Raw genomic sequence first — 18,640 nt, 5'->3', positions numbered from 1 at the left:
AGAGTAAAGAGGCCTCCCTGGTAACCTAGGGGTTAAGGCTCAGTGCTACCACTGTGATAGTCCATCATGACAGCCTGAATTCAATCCCCAGCCAGGGAGCTCATCCACATGGCGCAGCAGACATCTCCTATCTTGCCTGCTGGTCTCCTTAGCAATGTATTTCAGTAGATGTGCCTGTTCTGCTCCCCATTGTCTCTGGTGAATCCTCTCACCCCCCACCTCTGGCCTACACCCCAGTTCTTCTATGCAAAAATAAATAAAATCTTAACTGAGTAGAGTGTCTGCAAATAGAGCCTCCTGAGTTCACTGAGCACAGGGAAGCACCAGGTAATCCTAGCAACTATCTCGAGGGTGCATTGCCTCTTTCCTTGTTTCCCAATCCAACAAGCTCTGGGTCTTGTCTGGAGTCAGGATAGCCCCTAATGCCACTTGGAGGCCTGGGCAAGGCGGCCTGGTCGCAGGGAATGAGCATGTATATGCCTTCCCCAGCCCTCACACCCCTTGTCTTTCTGTTCCCATCTAGGAACCTCTGAAGGAACCCTTTGTCCATAAGCGGCACCATCCAAGGGGCAGGAGGAGGCACTCCCGGCCTGTTTACATCACTAAAGCTGGGACCCCTTCAGGGTTCAGGGAAAGGAGTCTAACAGCGTTGCCTGCTTCCTCCCCACCTCCATCTTTTCCTTAGCTGTTCAGAAAAGATAATGGGGAAACTGCAGGTCGCTCACCACCACTTCTGTCCGCTATACACAGCCGCCTGGGAAGCTGCTGTCAGCAATTCTTTCCAATTCATTCCTCTTTTGGAGAAAAATGAAAAGACACTGAGTTGTTTGACAAAAAGACCTGCAGTCCCTCAGATCTACGTCTTGGGGACTTCAGGGAACAGTGTCCACGGACCTAAGCTCCTGACACATAAGGGGAGAGTGTCCGTGAGTCATTCCCACCCCTCTCCACCGACCCAACATTCTTAGCCATTACTCAATCACAGCACCCTGTCAGATCCACCTTCTTCCCACCACAGTACCCATTTCAGAACAAATGACTATGTGATCTTGTTTTTGTTTTTGCTGTTCTTTTTAATTCAGAAAGAGAAAGGGAAGAAAATTAAAAAATGTTTCATTTCAATAACTTGCAGAAAAGGAGATCTGGGCTGGATGCTAGGACCTACCTCTTCCAGAATGGGAATTTATTAATGGTTTAAAGCAAACCAAACAAAAAGAAGACAAAAGAAATAAATTATTCCGCTCAATACTGTTTGGCATAATTGCATCGTTTTTTTCATCCTCCTAACACTCAAAACAGTCTCTTTAGGAAGCACTGAGATGAGACTGGCAAGAACGGCTGGTGCCTTGACTCTAAAATGGTGGGGGGAGGCCCAAGAGATGGCATCCTACCCACTCCCATTCTTTATTCCTGCTTCCGGAATTGGGAAGGAACAGACTCAAGCTAAGTTCTCAATATATTAATTTTAGGGGTGCCCACTGCCCCTCCCCAACCCTTTCTAACATACTAGCTGCTGGTTACTGTTCCCCCAGCCTGCTGCAGGAACGATACCAAAGGCCAGGAGACTGCCTGGTGGTGTTAACTCACTAAGAAAAAAGAGGAGTATTTTTGTTCATCAAGGGGAGTCCTTTCAGAGATTTGGAAGCTTCACAGAAGCCCATTTGCCCTCCTAAACTTCCCCAACCTTGAAGGATGAGAATCCCACCAGCAGCTTCCTCTAGGGACTCAGGCTGGGCTCAGTCACACAGGTGGCTTCCAGTTAGTTGTAACCCCTGGTTATTAGTTTCCCAGCCTTTCGAGAGCTGGAACAGATGTGGGTGAGAGGAAGGCAGGAGGGGAGCATGGGGAAGGAGACACAAATGGGCAGGGGAGGAGGCATGCAGGGGGGCAAGTCTACTCCTCCCCAGCTAGGCTCCCCATTACTTGCATGGCCAGCTTGGAGTTTTAAAGAATCTTTGTTGATCAGCCATACCTGGTAACTTCAGGTTAACTAAATTATGAGCCCAAAGCAAATTCCACCCCCAAGCAAGAGGTTTCCTACTCCTCTTTGGGGTCATGGGTGAAGGAAGAAGGTGCATGCACCAGGTAGCCAGACTCCTCTTCTCCAGCTTTGTTTCCTACATGTTGCTCCCTCTCCCTAGAGCCAGCCAAAGGGGTAGGGGTGGGTGTGTGTGTGTGTGAGAGAGAGAGAGAGACAGAGGGAGAGAGAGAAAGAGAGAGAGAGAGAGGGAGAGAGAGAGAAAAGCAGCAGTGCCCCAAATCCCAGGGCAAGTTTAGATTTTTTTTTTTCTCCCAGAGCAACAGCAGGCTGGTGAGGAGGCCCTGGGCCAAGGAGTCAGTGAAAGGTTGTGGTGAACAGTTGGGGCTAGGGCACACTTGAGTGAGAAGCACCTTACACATCTGATGTGAGGGGGATTCCTTGTCCCCTGCCCTGCTCCTTACACCTATTTTTCAAGAGTTAGGCCCTAGGAGAATCCGCCCCCAAGCAGGGGGTGAATACAATTCTAGCTTCCTGGTGAGACTAAATGCCCTGGTGAGAAAGGCCATTCCATAGGGTGGCCGAAGGCGGGGAGGGGAAGGAGGGGACCCACGCACCCTCTGGATTCTCACTGCATTTCTTTGGTGGGTTTACACTCACCCAACTGAGTCTGACCGATGAAGGAAATGTGGGGCCTGATTCTCTCTGGGACCCGGCTTTTCCCTGGGAGTGAAAGCGCGCTCCCGGGAACCCCCCACCCCACCCGCACCCCTGATCCCCAAAGAGGCTGGCGATCGCCCCTCCGCCCACACCGAGGCGGCCTAGGAACGAAGCTGAAGCGCTGGCGCCCCGGAGGGGTCAGCCCGGCAACCGACCCACGCTCTCCTGAGGAGAGTGCTGCGTCCAGGCCGGAACCCACCGCTCATCCTTGAAAGAACGAGAAATAAAATCCTACCCCAAAGCATAGAGAAGAAGGGCTAGAGCGGCCGCGGCCCCGCCTCCGAAGGCCAGCGATTGGAGGAGACGGAGCCCCGCGCCGGAAGTTCTCCTTGAGTCTCATGATTGGTTGGGAAAAAGAGGCCCCGCCCAACTGCGGCGCTGATTGGTGCCTCAGCGGACGGGCCCCGAAAGTTTCGTCACTGGCGGGGGCCGGAAGGCCCGCTGGGCTGCAGCATGATTGGCCCAGACCGCAGCCTTCCCACCGCGGGGCCCCGGGCTGGCCCGGGGTCCTGGCCCGAGCGCGCCTCGAGGCCGGGCCGGAAGGGTCGCGAGGGGTCAGGTTCAGTTGCCTCGGTAGACCTCGATCTTGCTGGCCTGGGCCAGCATGTCGATGATGTGGGCCTCGAAGTCGGCGTCGTGCACGCCCGTCTTCCGGAACTCGCCCGCGTACCGGTTATTCTCCCAGTAGTGGTGCCAGTTGCCGCGGCTGTCGGCCCCGAACCCGTACACGTTCACCTGCAGGGAAGGACGGCGCAGGTCACTCCCGAGCGAGGACCGGAGGGCCTTGGAGACAGGCAGGGGACAGCCTTGGGCCGTGGCGGGGGAGAAGGGGCCGCAGCGCCCGCAGACAGCCTGGGAAGCCGGCAGCCCCTCAATTCCCACAGCGGGGTGGCACCCGGGAAGGCAGAGGACAGACACCCAGGCCTGGCGCTTTGAGCCCCACTTCCACCTGATTTCGTCATAAATGTCCCAGTTTGGGATAGTATGTGACAGCTGACAACCCTTGCTAACTTTTTGGGGGGCTTGGGGGGGGTGGCAGGAGGGGAGGAAGAAATGGACTACTGATATTTGAAAGCTGGCCTAATATCCAACACTATGCCCTGAATAACTTACTGGCAAAAGTATGTGTGCTGGGGCCTCCCTAGTGGCGCAGGGGTTAAAGACAGAGCTATCAAGTTGTCACTGGCCACTGCAGCACAAGTGCAATTCCCAGCTGGCCAGGGAGCTACCCACATGGCGCCGCAGACCTCTCCTGTCACCCCCACTGTTCCCCTCATTAGTGTATTTCAGTCCATCTGCCTGTTCTGTTCCCCACTCTGTCTCCGGTGAATCATCTCCCTCCACACATCTCTGGCAGGTACCCTGGTTCTTGTGTGCATAAATAAATAAATCTTAAAAAAAAAAAAAAAAGGTGGGGGTGCTGGGCATGAGCACTGGTATACAAGGCACAGTAGCTCTACTTGCTCAGATATCTGCTCCTAGAATGACTAAGCTCCAGTTTTAAAACTTTAAAACAGGAATAGTAAGCCCTGAGGCCTGGCATAAACCATCCTGCTAATATACTTTACATTGTTTCCATTCTATTGGTTTATGGTTACTTTTTCTTTATGGCAAGTAATATCACAATTAGGGTAGTAGTATTTTGTTTCCATTTAAAAATAAATTTAACTTTTCAATGAAGTGATTTCAGAGTGGGTTTGGGAAATGCAGATCTATACTTCACAGCCTAGAATGGAACTCAAGCCATTTGATTATGCTTACAAAACCACATGGCTCTGGAGCACTGCTAAGCCCAGAGAAAGGCTGCTTGTCTGCTGTTGCATAAGTCCCACTCTTTAAGCCTCAGATAGGACCACCCACCTCATCACACACATGCAGGGCAAAGAAGAGCACCAGCATCCCTGTGGAAGGGTACCGTCCGTGATGCTCTGTCCACCTGTCATGGATGTACTTGAAGAAGGCTGGGTTGTAGATCTGGACCTGGGAAGAGAAAATAGAACAGATTCATGAGGAACTTGGGGGACCTGAAGAAGGGGAGGAGGGGGGTACTTACTTACTTTTTCTTTGTCCACTCGAAGGAAGGACTTCACTGGGGCATAGGTGCTGCAAGCAGAAAAAAAATATATTAGAGGGTGGTTCCTTCTTTTCAGGTTGAGCAATGACAGCCTCACAACAGGGCCCCCTTCTTCCAGGCTTTACAGTCATAGACATCAATTCAGTACCTCACTCAGAAATCTTCAATGGCTCCCTAGGTACTTCAGGATAAAACAAGTATCAGGACATTCCATTATCAAGCTCCAATTTTATTTTTTTTCCCCAGATTTATTTTTATTTATGCATACAAGAGCTGGGGTATAGGCCAGAGGTGCAGGGGGTGAGAGGATTCACCAGAGACAGAGTGGGGAGCAGAACAGGCACATCAACTGAAATACACTCCTGAGGGGAGCAATGGGTGAAACAGGAGAGGTCTGCTGTGCCATGTGGGTTAGCTCCCTGGCAGGGGATCGAACTCATGCTGCAGTGGCTGGTGATAGCTTGATAGCTCTGAGACTTTAACACCTGCGCCACCAGGGAGATCCAGCCCCAACTTTTCTTCCTCAACTCTGTGCTGTGAACTTTTGAGTTAACCGATCATCTCAAATCCACCATGCATGCGCTCTTATGATCCTCTGACTATTCTCACATTTGGCACAAATCCTCCTTCCTTATTAGTCAACCATGGTGCCAATAATGTATACTACTTTTTCTGAGTATTTATGAAACAAACTCTACAGCACTTATTTTAGACTTAATGTTTCCCAAGGAGAAGATAGAGTCAGGAAATCACACTTGTGTTTAATAATACATGGTGACAACAGGCAAAAGGTGAAAACAACCCAAATATCCACTGATAGATGAGGAATGGATACACAAAATGTGGTACAGCCATAGAATGGAATACTACTCAGCCTTTAAAAGAATGACATTCTGATACATGCTACAACATTAATGAAACTTGAAGATATTTTAAGTGAAAGAAGCTAGAATAATGTCAAGTCAGAGAGACAAAGAACAGTGGTTATCAGGGACTAGAGGGAGTGGAGAATGGGGAGCTATTATTTCATGGTACTAAGTTTCTATCTGAGATGATGAAAAGTTTAGGAGCCAGTTAGTGGTGATATTTACACAAGGATGTGAAAGCACTTAATGACTCTGAACTATGCAGTTAAAATGGTAACTTTGTGTTATACATTTTCTCTCTCTCTTTCCTCTCTCTCTCTCTCATACACACACACACACACACACACACACACACATACATCCCACATGGTGAGAGAGCTGATTAGTGATTCCTATGGCTAGGGGGTGGGGTGGGGGGAGTGGAGGTGAAGGCTGAGGATACAGGGATATCATTAGATCATTCTCTTTAGAAAATAGAACTTCAAGTTTAGAACATGAAAGTATTCTAAAATTAATTGTGGTGATGGTCATACATTTCTGGATATACTGAAAGTCGCAGAATTGCACGTTTTAAATGTGTGAATTACATGGTATATGTGAATTTTATCTCAATAAAGCTGCTAAAAAATTTCCTGTGGAGGCCTAGGGGCTTCAGGGTTAAGTCTCAGCACTATCACTGCTATGGCCTGAGTTCAATCCTCCAGACAGGGTGCCAACCCACATATGGCACAGCAGACCTCTCCTGTCTTGCTTACTGCTCTCCTCAGCAGTGTATTTCAGTAAATCTACCAGTTCTGGTCCCCACTCTATCTCTGGTGAATCCTCTCACCCCTCCCCCCACCTCTGGCCTATACCCCAGATCTTCTATGCAAATAATAATAACCTTAAAAAAAAATCCTGGACCTTCCCTGGTGGTGCAGCGGTTAAGCACTGGGCTGCGAAGCTGCCCGCAGCCTCTGCAGCGCCAGTTCGATCCCTGGCCGCCGACGAGGGTCCCACATGGCACGACAGACCTCTCCTGTCTCGCCCGCTGCTCCCCTCAGCAGTGTACTTCGTCAGTCTGCCTGTTCTGTTCCCCGCTCTGGCTCTGGTGAATTCTCTCACCCTCCCGTGCTTCTGACTGTACCCAGTGCTTGTATGAATAAATAAATAAATCTTTAAAAAAAAAAAAAATCCTGTGGGCCTCAGCTGTGATTGGGCAACTACTCCCAAAGAAAGTTCTCAGAAAGCAGAGCTCTTCTGAGAGTCACCTCCAGGGAAAAAGACAAGATTACTCTGTCCTTTCCTTACTTTTCTGCTACTGATATACTTGTTGTCCCCATGCAGGAAGTGAAACAGAAAACAGGCTATATGGCCTCAGCTATGACACTGTGGGGGGCCTTTCCTTCCACTGCTTCCTCCTCACCAACCCCTCTTGGCCAAAACATCCAGCTCATAGAATTCTATAATCCAGTCCCCAGGAGGACTCCACCCAACGTGGTTCTGCCACCCATATTCCACTCCCTGTGGGCAGTGCTCACAATCGGATCTGCCCTGTGGACAGGGCACTGGCAATCCACAGTAGGTCCAGGGCCTTGAAGGGCACCAACACGAAACTGACATTGGCGGGCAGGTTCTTGGCACTCTCAGGGTACATGAAATGGTGGGTGGTTCGGCTGCCCACATCTTGCTCAAAGCCCACAGTTGGTGCCTGATTCATCCTGCAGGGACAAGAAGCGACATGAGAAGAAACTGCCACAGCAACTGGTAGAAGAATTTTAGAGGACTGTTTGGTGCCAACCAGCAATTCACTTAGACCCAGCAATTCCATTTCTAGAAATGGTTCACATAAAAATGGTTGTTGTGTGTGTGTGTCTGTGTGTGTGTGTGAGGCTTCATCAGAGACAGAGTGGAGAGCAGAACAGATGGATCTACTGAAATAAACTGCTGAGGGGTGCAACGGATGAGACAGAAGAGATCTGCTGCTCCCTGGCTGGGGATTGAACTCATGCTGCAGTGGCTGCTGATAGCTTCACTGTGCTGAGATTTAACCCACTGCACCACAGAAAGGCCCACTTCTTTCTTTTTAATATGTATCTTTTGAACACCTGCTGTGTGTGTGGCAGAAGAGAATTGTGAGAAACAGAGCAGGTTTGAGGGGAAGTCTTAACAAGGATGGTGTTTCTCCGCTGCTTGAAGTGTGGAAATGAGAGCAGGAGCTAGGAGACTTGGTTGCTGGTGTTCAAGTTGGCTGGAGTTGGACCCACCAAAAGCTGGGTTCAAAGGTTCACTCTTGTGAGGACCTAACACCTATACCTCATCTCACCCTAGGTGGAGAGGCCAAGCTGGTCTCACAAATCAAAGGGCAGCAGCAGCCCCAGGTTGGTTTCTGAGCACTCCCCCCATCTGCCTTTTCCACTGACTCAGCAACCAGCACCTTTACAAACTCCCCTCTTTGACCTGTAAGCCAGGATCACCCACCCTTGGTCAGCCCTGCTGCAGAGTTTCCACCTGTCAGGTTCTTCCTGCATGCTGGGCTTTCCAAAGTCCAGGAAGAGTAAGAGGTTCAAAAAGATGTCCGATAGCCTCTAAGGCAAAGGGAAGGACTATGGCATGCTTTGGGGATCAGGATTTTGTTTTGAGGATCTGATTCATTCTAGAGAAGCCAAGCTCTGGAAAGGGCCTAGAAAAAGATGGAGAAGATGAGGTGGATATTTGTGATTCAGATGGAAAGCACTCTAGAATTCTATCTGTTCCCGGCTGCCTCCACTCACCAACGGAGCACCTGCGGCTGGGGCGCAGGCAGGTGAGGGTACATTCATGCTAGGGCTTGGTGTCTAGTTGCCTCACCTGTTCCATTCACTTGTATATTTATGAGTTTGCAACCTGCTAGACACCGTCCTAGCAGTCACCTCATTATACAGGTAAGATGAGGCAGGACCAACTCAACTACAGCAGGCCTCAGAGAACACAGAGGAGGAGGATGCAGCTGTGGTTAGGGTGAGTGGGTGGCGCTACCAACTTACTGTGACTCAGCTCAGTCCTCTTAATGGGGTCTTAGGTGGGTCCTGCTTCCAGGAAAGGAGGTCTCATGCTGGTTCCAAACCAAGACAAGCCTATAAGCCGAGTCACCTCCGCTGCTGCCTGGCTCCTTATGTGGATCAGCAGTTACACATGTCACCCCTTCCAAAAAGTGATTCTGGGATCTGCACCCCAAAGCACCATATCTTATAGCATGGTTCCTATGAGGAAACATCTGTAAAGTCCTTTTACAGCTTGGCTTGTCCAGGTGCCACCCAGGTGCCATAGGAGCCAGTCTTTTTTTTTGTATGGAAGAACTGGGGTTCAGGCCAGAGGTGTGGTGGGTGAGAGGACTCATCAGAGAGAGTGGGGAGCAGAACAGGTGGATCTACTGAAATACACTGCTAAGAGGAGCAACAGGACAGGAGAGGTCTGCTGCGCCATGTGGGTCAGCACCCTGGCTGGGGATCGAACTCCAGCCATTGAGATGGGCCTTTGAAGTGGTAACACAGAAACTTAACCCCTATGCCAACAGGGAGGCACCCAGCCAGCCCTTTTTTTTTTTTTTAATAGAGGCATGCTTTATTTATTTGTTTGCTGGTTTGTTTGTTTGTTTTGTTTATACATGCACTGGGTACAGTCAGAAGCGCGGGAGGGTGAGAGAATTCACCAGAGCCAGAGCGGGGAGCAGAGCAGGCAGAAGGACCGAAGTACACTGCTGAGGGGAGCAGCGGGCAGCAGGAGAGGTCTGCACGCCATGTGGGACCCTCCTCCGGTGGACGGGGAGCAGCCGGGGATCGAACCGGTGCCGCAGAGGTTGCGGGCAGCTTCGCAACCCAGCGCTCAACCACTGCGCCACCGGGGAGGCCCCAGCCAGCCCTTTTTGACCACTGTGCTTCTGCCCTGGAGATTCCCAACCATCACGAGATGCAGGTGGCTTGGCAGGGACAGCTGAGGTTTTAGGCACTCTAGAGCCTTTCCCTGGGCTTCCCAAGAGTCCCAGGGCTGCACAGGAGTGAGGGATACCTTATTCCCCAATCTCAGACACTGTCTCTGCGTGAAGAGGGTCCCCTCTCCAGCTCATCTCCCTCACATTCTGGGTGCCAGCAATCAGAGACAGAATTTCAGGGGGATCTGGATTCCTGATTGGGACTTAGTATCCTCTCCCACCCCCCACCATTTCTCAACATGAGAAAGGTATTGCAAGGAATGTTGAAAGCCTCACAGACATAGTGTTGCCTTAGTGTTGCTATGGAGACAGCAACAGTTTCTAAGACAAAGCCCTTCCCTCTGCCTCCTGGGAAACGTGGTCTTTCATCCTAAGAGATGCTTACTGAAAACTGGGGCACTTTCAGTACCTATATTCTTAAGGTACTTCCTTCATCAAGGAATGGGATGGTATTTCCTGTCCCCAAGTCTGGGAAGGAAGTCAGGAAACACAAAGGTTCAGACCTATGTTCAGGTCACAAGTCTAGCCCCTGTTAACCCCCAGGCTCCTGGCTCCATGTCTTTGTCCTCCCAAACCTTCTCCTGTCCTGCTGGCTGGGCACAGATGTCTGCTGAGTGAGCAAGCTCCCATACTCTCTAAACCTTGAGAGACAAAGGTAAGGGGCAGCAGCCCAGTGTAAGCAGCAGGCAGCTCCGTTTTCTGCCCAGGACACTTGTTATCTGTGAGTCCACTAGAAGGAATCAACCGTGGCTATTAAGCAAGATGTTTAGTTTGGGACCCTCAATATGGCCCCAACTATTGAGACCACACAGGGGGAGGGGCCTCTGGTGGGAGTTTTCATGAGACACCAGCCAGGAATCTAGTTTCAGCTATTTTCAAAGGGATTAAGAGTGGGAAACTGCCTTACCATCCACCCCACAAAGGTGAGAGTCTCATGGAAGATTCTGGGTATCAGAGACCCACACCCCCACGGCAAGTCCTCCGCTGCCAGATAAGCCAAGGAGGTCCATCTCCTTCCTGGAGGCCCGTCCCTGGGTTTCCCAGCAGACTCACCTCATGATGAAGTGGTGCCCATCCACATCCGGCCCGTAGCCAGAACCCCGAAGGTTGCCTGAGTTCCCCACCACTGCACAGCGCCGGCACTGCTGGGGATCACGGAAACGGTAGGGGTTCTCGCCCGGTACTATCTGGAACAGCTTCTCCAGCACTTCGTTAGTGTTGTGTGACTTGAACTGGGGCTGCAGCATCTGTGGAGGAGCAGGGAGAAGATGGTGTAGGGGGAGGGGAAGGGAAAGGAATGCGCAGGGAGGGGTTCCTGTCCCCCTCCCCTCCCCTGCCCATTCCCTAGTGTCCGAGGGACACACAGGACTCCTCATCTGGCTGTCAGGGAGCTGGAATTCTCTCTGACAGCAGGGACCCTCCCCTCTCTCAACCACAGCTAGTCTCTGTACAGACTCCATGCCCTGCTAGTCAGGAGCAGCTCTACTGCAGTGGGGGAGATGCAGGGGTCAGAGGGGCTCTTCCCACATTCTCCTGAGACCTGCCCGCCTAGGCCACAAAGCAGAGACTTCCCAGATCCATCATGCACGAAGAGGCGATCCGCTGCCATCCCCTCAGGCCACCTCGGGATCACATAACGACATCACTTTGAGTGCAGGTACCTTGGAAAGCCCTGCTAGATAGCAGGGCCTCCTTCCCAACCAACCTGCAGGGGGCACCCCTGGGACTCATTCAGAGTCACACCAGCAACATCTAAAACAATATTCTGGGGACTCCTAGAGCCACTCCCAGAGCCCTCTGGGAAAGGCAAACACAGAAATGCTTTCATGGCCAGAATGGCTGAAATGAAACTGATCCCTTGCACCTGCCACCAACAGTGACCTGCAAAGATCACCAAATGAACCGGCACCCAAAGCCCTGTGGGATCAGGCAGGCAACACACAGGAGTAAGTGTGGCAGGTGGGTTCTTCAGCAAAGAGGAGGCCCTATCAGTAAGGGGCAACTTCGGTCATTTGTTGCCAGTGAGATAGTGAGTACAGAGACCAAAATTTCCAATTTTCAAGAGAATTGAATATATGGATTTCATGTGAAATATCCTGATTCTTAAATGTCTGAAAATATTGAGTGGGTTGGCGTTGGCACAAGGCCACCAGTCAGTAAGGTCAAAGCCAGACCTGTAAAGTGCTCTGCAGTCTGAGTCCTAAGACTAAAGGTTTGTGGCTGAGCAGGAACTGCTCGGGGAACAGAATGTGTGTAGGGGGTAGGGGTGGGCCTGCTTCTTACCTCTTTTCTGAGCATAGGGAAGGCATCTGATATGAGAATACAGGCAGTAGGGAGAGGAAGATTAGCTATGGGAAGAGAATTTCTAAGTTCATGGCAACAGGGGGTCAAGTTGGTGACAGGGAGAAGAGGCCTCTGCTGTATCTCGGAGGAGGAGCATGTTTAGCGCCTACACAAGCCTGAGTTCTGAGTCCTGTTGATGGGTCTGCCTTCCCAGGGGTCCAATCTGGCCCTGGGTGGCCACGTCTGGGAGCTGTGACAATGGCCAAGCCCTGTGCTCAATCTGAACCTTGATTTTCTCCATAAAATGAGGGTGGGGACCATGAGCAACAGCATGCCCCAGAACCCTAGGCTGTCACTATGGGCTCCCGGTGACCCCTGTTCTGTAGAACTCTCCATCCTTGGGGACGCTGACAGTTGGGGCCAGCTCTGTGCCTTGTTGTGGAAAGCCCGCTCCTATGAGCTTATCCTCCAGCTTCTCTGAATGTGAGAAAAGGGGGGAGTCATCCTCTTTCCCATCTGCCAGTTGGGGAAACCAGGGAGCACAAGCTACCTCCAGAGACCCCCCCCGTGGGGAATGCAGGCAGACTGCAGGCCCCTGGGTTACGGACTGATGCTGCTCCACCCCTGACACATGTGGCAAACAGATGGCGTGGCAGAGCCTGGGGAGTGAGGCCCCAGAGATGACAGGGGTGAGGTGAAGTGAGTTAAAAGCAGAAGAATGGTAATGGGATTCAGAAGACTGAGGCGAGAGGACACCTGCCCCTTTCCTTCACCTCTCTTATGCCCCAAGAGGAGCAGACAAGCCTTTCATACTGGAGCTCAGAAGAAAATCTTTTCCGACAATTGTAAAAACCTAGTGAGTGGCCCTCCTGGTGTTTAAATTTACTAAGAGCCAATGTTTACAAATGAGAATATCCAGCCAAAAAATCTGGGCCACAGGGTCCGAAGATCCAGTAGTGACATGGCTTCCCTGTGCGGCAAACCCTGGGGCCAAACGTGGCTGCCCCCTGGTTGAAGGGTAGGCCTTCTCCCGGTAGCAGTGGTCCCCACTTCTTGCTACCCTCTCCCTCTGATCGCTTTTCTCATCTATGTTGCCTGGCACAGGAGGCATTTGTGGTCTCAGTTTGGCACCTATGGGCACTAGAAAATATGAATTCTCTATGCTTCCAGGCCAAAGCTCACTCTGCCCTTCAGAAGCTGTGATCTAATAGATGGCTCTGATCAAATGGGTCTCACCCTCTGTCAGGGCTCTGGGGACCAGGAGAGAGCCCCAATCCAAGAGGGACCTCTAAGAACCTTGATTTTCTCCATAATATGAAGGTGGTGAGCAACAGGATGCCCCTTCAAGGACCCCAGGCTGTCATGGGTTCAAAAAGAGGTATAGACCCTTGGACAGGGGCAGCAAAGGGGAGGCAGGAGGGGATGGGGCTCTCACCATCCACCACCTCTGGACATCTGGGGGCAGGTCCATGTTCTCTCGGGTCCAGACGGGGGAAATGTTGCTGTCGAAATGGCTGTCAAACCAGTCAGAGGCGCCGGAGTCACCCATGCAGCGGCGGCAGGCACAGCTCTTGCCAGCGAGCCCCTCCTTGCTGAGACGCTGCAGGCCGGCATAGCCAGGCACCAGCTTCACCCGGTGGGTGCCGCCCAGGGCCCCCGAGTCCAGGTAGGGCAGGGTGGCCATGCTGTGGTGGGAATAGGTGAAGAGCAGTGACATGATGAACACCAGCAGGAAGGCCACAGAGAGGAACCACACCCGCAGGGAGCACTTCATGGTGCGATGTGCCAGGGGGCTGGACTACCAGCCCGCTGGGCAGGTGGGTGTCACCGTGGCCGCTCCTTTCCCAGCTGGCTGACCGGCCAGCCACGGTGTAGCCTGCCTGCTCTGGCTCCTCGTGCAAAGGGCATAAGGGCACGTGCTGTGGAGGGGCCAGCGGTAGGGGTTCCACACCACGGCCTCCTTCAACGTGAGAAGAAAGCACTTTGGCAGGAGTGGCTCCCAGGCCCTGAGTCACTTGGGTCCCTGCTTATGGCTCCACCGGGAATCTCCGTCATTAGCTGGGCCACAGATGCTCTGCTTCTCCTGCCACCCTGGCAAGGGGGAGGTCAGTCCATCTCAGCCTTCTAGTCCCTTGGGGTTGCTGGCTGCCAGCTTTGGAGGCCCCCCTCTTTGGCAGCTTGGAAAGGTCCAGTCTGATGCAGTCGGGGTCCTTGTGGCTCATGAGCAGATGCTGAGGCAGCCCCTCGTCCCTGCAGGGGGGGGGAAGACCTCAAACCCCAATCACAACAGAGAGCACAAGGGCTTTAAGCTGCCTGGATTCCATGCAAGAGCAGTCCCCACATTGTTTGGTCCTCCTGGTACCACCCCTCTGCCAGGGGAAGGGAACCAGGCCCCAACCCTGAGAGAAAAAACCTTGGCAGCTCCGTGGGTGTTAGAAAACTGTTGCCAAAATCAAGATCCTCTTCAAGTTCTCCCCTTCGCTACCACCTGAGGTGCCACTCCCTTCACTTGACTGTCAAGGCCCAAAGGCAGTTGGGGTAGAGGGCTACAGAGCTCCTGCTGCAGGCTCCTTTGGGTTTCTGCGCACAGCTGCTACTCAGCGGGCGCTGCTTTTCCCACCATCTGGGTCAGCCGAGCGTGTGGCAAGCTCCCCACCAGGGCCCAGGCCTCCTGCCTGGTGCTGCTGGGTTGGGCTGAAAAGTGGCTCTGCCCATCCCCATACCCCTGAGGCTGGCAGTCGTGCCGTTAGCTGGCGCTGGCAGTAATCCCCTGGCAGGTTCCTCTCACTCGTCAGGCGCCGGGCTGCCGCAGCCTGACCCTGAAATTGCAGAGAAGAACAATAATGTGCAGGTAAATTACATAGGTACCAGGTTGTCCCCAAGCCCTGCCTCCAAGTCCCGGAGGGGGCAGAGTTAGAGAGAAAGAAGGGTGGATGAAAGAAAGGGCTCTCCCTCTAACCACCCACAGGCAGCAGCGCTTGCCTACCTCCCCTGGCCGCTGGGTCTCCAAGGACGGATTAGCCCACCGGTCTCACTTATTAGCCAAAGGTAAACAAAGACAGAGAGCGATTTCCCCAGAGTCACACAGCAAGTCACTGCCAAAACCAGGTTGAAAAAGTTCGTAGTCCAGTAACTATGTGAGGTTAATTTCAAATGAAACTCAAGAAACAATGTCCCAGAAAAGATTCCAGGGCGCCGTGAAAGAGTTCCCAGCTTAGTGTGCTCATACCCTCTGACCCCTGAGAAGCCCCTCCCACGGAGACCAGAGAGGGTGGGCTGGGTCTTGGCCCCAGGATTTGCCCTCTTCTCTTATGGGTGGATTATAGATGAGGCATTCCTGGGTTAGCTTGGTGAACCATTAACAAGATCCTTCCAGTTCTTGCATCAGGGCGAGAGCCTGAGGGTGTCAAGATGCAGGTGTTTGGGGCTCAGGCCCACCCCCTCTGGGCCACTGCCTTCTTCTGCAGGTTATGCCAGAGTCCAGGAAGTGCTGACAGCCTGAGGCCCTATGCTCCCTGCTGGCAAGAGCAGGGAGAAGAGACCACACCACTGTCAGGGCAGTTTGGAGCTTGGCCCTAAGGAAAGGAGTCTGAACTCATGCCAGCACAAGGGAGTAGGGACCAGGGTCCAGGACAAGGCTCAGGGGGAGCCTCTGGGTCTGGTCCCACACAGTGAGGATCTCTCAATCCTGGCTGTCTGCCCTTCCCCACCATTTCCTCTCTCAAACCTGCTGACCTAGCCCTGGGTCCCACAGCCCCTTGCCAGAAGCTCCAGCCCTTCCAGGGTCCTCTGGCCACTGCCAGCAGCTACAGAGCTGGCCTCCCGGGCTCTGTGTTCAAGAACCTCAGCTACAGCCTCCACTCGTGCCAGCTTGACTTTTTGGAAGCAAGTCAAACCACAAAGCCATCAGTGAGAGGAACTAACACGTTCCAATGGCAGGACATTACTCTGGGTAGGAAAACAAAGCTTGACAGCTGTTCTAGTCACTCATGATAAGCCCATGTGTGCCCTTGGATGGGGAGTGTGCATTCTTCCGCAGCAGCGCCCACCTCTGGCCAGTCTTTGTGGGCCACCTGGTTGGTGGGGTTCACTTATTCAATCAAGAGACGTTTAACAGGTCAGTGCTGGGAGATGGGGGGAGACACTGGGACAGGGCACCCCTACCCTGCCCTAGTGGTGAGGACAAAGGCATGGGCCATCACAGAGTGCTAGAACAGGGAGTTACAGGGCCCATGAGAGGGAACAAGAGCATAAAGGGCTTTAGGAGAAACACATCTGACCTGCTAATACCAGGAAGTGGGCCAGTGAGGCAGGGGAGGATGTGGAAAGGAAGGCTTGAGGAGCCAGTCACAGAGGCCTAGAAGGAATGAGGATTTATGATCTGACAAGAGTATTTGGAGGGGAGAAGGGGCATGACCTTATTTATATTTTAAAATGAGCTCTTGGAGGGCCTCCCTGGTGGCACAGAGGTTAAAGTCTCAGCACTATCAAGCTATTGCCAGTCACTGCAGCATGAGTTTGATTCCCGGCTGGGTAGCTGACCCACATGGCACAGCAAATTTCTCCTGTCTCACCTGCTGCTCCCCTCAGCAGTGTATTTCGTCAGTCTGCCTGTTCTGTTCTCCACTCTGTCTCTGATGAATCCTCTCACCCTCCCAGACCTCTGGCCTGTACTCCGGTTCTTGTATAAATAAATAAATCTTTAAAAAAAAAAAAAAAACAACCAGATACCACTTCCTGCCCACTTGGCTGACTGTAATCAAACCAGTGTGTATGAGGACTTGGAGCAATTGTAACCCTCACACGCTGCTGGTGGGAATGTGAAATGGTGCAGCCATTTGGAAAACAGGCTGGCAGTTCCTCAGAAGGTTATACACAGAGTTACCACATGACTCGGCAATTCTCCTCCTAGGTATATGCCCAAGAGAAATGAAAACTTTTGTCCACACAAAAACATGTGCACAAATGATTACAGCAACAGCATTTATATTAGCTCCAAAGAGGAAACAACCCAAAAGTTCCATGAACTGATGAATAAATAAACAAAATGTGGTCTGTCCTATCATGGAATCTTCTTATTTGGTCATGTAAACAACGAAGCACTGACACGTGCTGCCACATGGGTCAACCTTGAAAACTCTGTGCTGAGCGGGAGAAGCCAGTCACAGAAGCCCACATATGATGCCGCTGGTAAGAACTGTGCAGAACAAGCAAATCCATAAAGTAGGGAAGTGGCTGCCTAGGGCTGGGGTTTTGGGGAAATGGGGAGTGACTACTCATGAGTATGGTGTTTCCTTCTGGGGTGATGAAATGCTCTGCAATTGTTTGTGGTGGCAGTTGCATAATATTGAAATAGAATAAACACCAATGAATTGCACACTTGAAAATGGGTGAACCATACAGTATGTAATTTATATCTCAAAAAAGGTGTTACCCCCCCCCAAAAAAAAAGGGAATGGGAGAAAGTAGAATGGTGGGGGATCTTTTTTTAAAAAGATTTATTTATTTATGCATATAAGGACTGGGGTACAGGCCAGAGGTGTGGGGGGTGAGAGGATTTACTAGGAACAGAGTGGGGAACAGAACAGGCAGACTGACTGAAATACACTGCTGAGGGGAGTAGCAGGCAAGACAGGAGAGGTCTGCTGCACCATGTGGGTAGCTCCCTGGCTGGCCCGAACTTGTGCTACAGAGGCTGCAGACAGCTTCACAGTGCTGTGCTTAACCCCTTGCACCACTAGGGAGGCCCAAGTGGGGGATCTTATGGGATGCTTAAGAGGAGATAATTAAAAAACAAAGTCCCTGAGTAGCAAGAACAGAAGGGAAGCATGCCCATGTGGAAAGGGCCCGGGATGGGAGTGCATCTGTTGGTAGGACAATGAGAGTCTCTTTGTGGTTGGGTCTGCAATTTAAAGGGGTGTGAAACAGTTCTCTAAGAGGAGAGGGACTAAGGAGGAAAGTTTAAGAGGTAGCAAGGCAATGCTATGGTGTTCTGGGTGGTTTGTGGTTACATTTTAGCAAGTTTGGTGAGACTATTTTACAGTAAATATCCCCTGAATGGTTGGCTGAGCTAGAGATGTTGAGAGAGAACACAGGCCCTGTAGCCAGAATCCAGAAGGCCTGGGGCAACAAGGCCTTAAAGAGCAGGTGCTCTCCCTCCCCTAGGGCCTTCCACCAATCAGGGGATGCATGCCTGAGTCCACAAAGGAACCCCCCAAGCTAAAGGAGGCCCTGGCCAGCTTACAGGTAGAGGAAAGGACAGGCAGCAGGCACATGGGATTGAGCAGCAAAGGCAGCAGCAAAAGGAGAACAGCAGGGTGTGGGTGTGGAGGTTAGGGCGGTTTAGAGTCATCTCCGGTCAGTTCCCAGGAGACAAGCCATCGAATTAACCTAATGAAGCAGGATAGCAGTCTCAGAACAGCGCAGCTGAACACAATCTTCTTGGCAGGCAGAGAAAAGAAATGTCAAAATAAGGCTCAGAGGATGGGGGAGGGGGGTTGCTTGATTCTAGAAGGGATGGGGAGAAGGAAAATCCCCTGCAAGATACTGAGAAAGCATCCTCTTTCCACCTACTGCTATGTAGCCAGAGGACATGTTCAGAGCCTCAATGTAAATGCATCAGACCGTAGGTTATTACTCATGCTGCGAGATGCTTTAGGAATTTCTGAGCATTTGGGGGCATAGCCTCATGTTTGGTATTCACAGAAGTCCCCAGATCAGCTGAATCAGGTCAGTCAGGCGGTAAGAGCTATAACAACTCTCCAGGTCTG

The 18,640-nt window shown here is 51.8% G+C and overlaps 1 protein-coding gene across 6 annotated transcripts in view; it reads right to left on the bottom strand.

Moving 5' to 3' along the window:
• Positions 1–688: 688 nt before the first annotated feature.
• The window catches only part of ST3GAL2 (ST3 beta-galactoside alpha-2,3-sialyltransferase 2), a 43,884-nt gene continuing 25,932 nt past the window's right edge, over positions 689–18,640 (bottom strand). For 5 of the 6 annotated variants that reach the window (XM_037516115.2, XM_037516118.2, XM_054696992.1 and 2 more), the window contains 6 exons: positions 13,306–14,689; positions 10,641–10,834; positions 7,159–7,338; positions 4,756–4,801; positions 4,559–4,678; positions 695–3,433 (listed from right to left, as the gene is read on the bottom strand). In XM_037516115.2, the coding sequence (XP_037372012.1) occupies positions 3,260–3,433; positions 4,559–4,678; positions 4,756–4,801; positions 7,159–7,338; positions 10,641–10,834; positions 13,306–13,644 (1,053 nt within the window). In that variant the 5' untranslated portion in view covers positions 13,645–14,689 and the 3' untranslated portion in view covers positions 695–3,259. Of the gene's footprint in view, positions 3,434–4,558; positions 4,679–4,755; positions 4,802–7,158; positions 7,339–10,640; positions 10,835–13,305; positions 14,690–18,640 lie in introns of all 6 variants that reach the window. The other variant, XM_037516119.2, reaches the window with a different exon arrangement.

The sequence above is a fragment of the Talpa occidentalis genome, unplaced genomic scaffold, assembly GCF_014898055.3.
Source record: "Talpa occidentalis isolate TD23 unplaced genomic scaffold, MPIMG_talOcc4v2.1 talOcc4.17, whole genome shotgun sequence".
Taxonomy (NCBI): domain Eukaryota; kingdom Metazoa; phylum Chordata; class Mammalia; order Eulipotyphla; family Talpidae; genus Talpa; species Talpa occidentalis.
The sequence above is the reverse complement of the archived record's forward strand: the minus strand, read 5'-3'. Positions and strand labels throughout refer to the sequence as shown.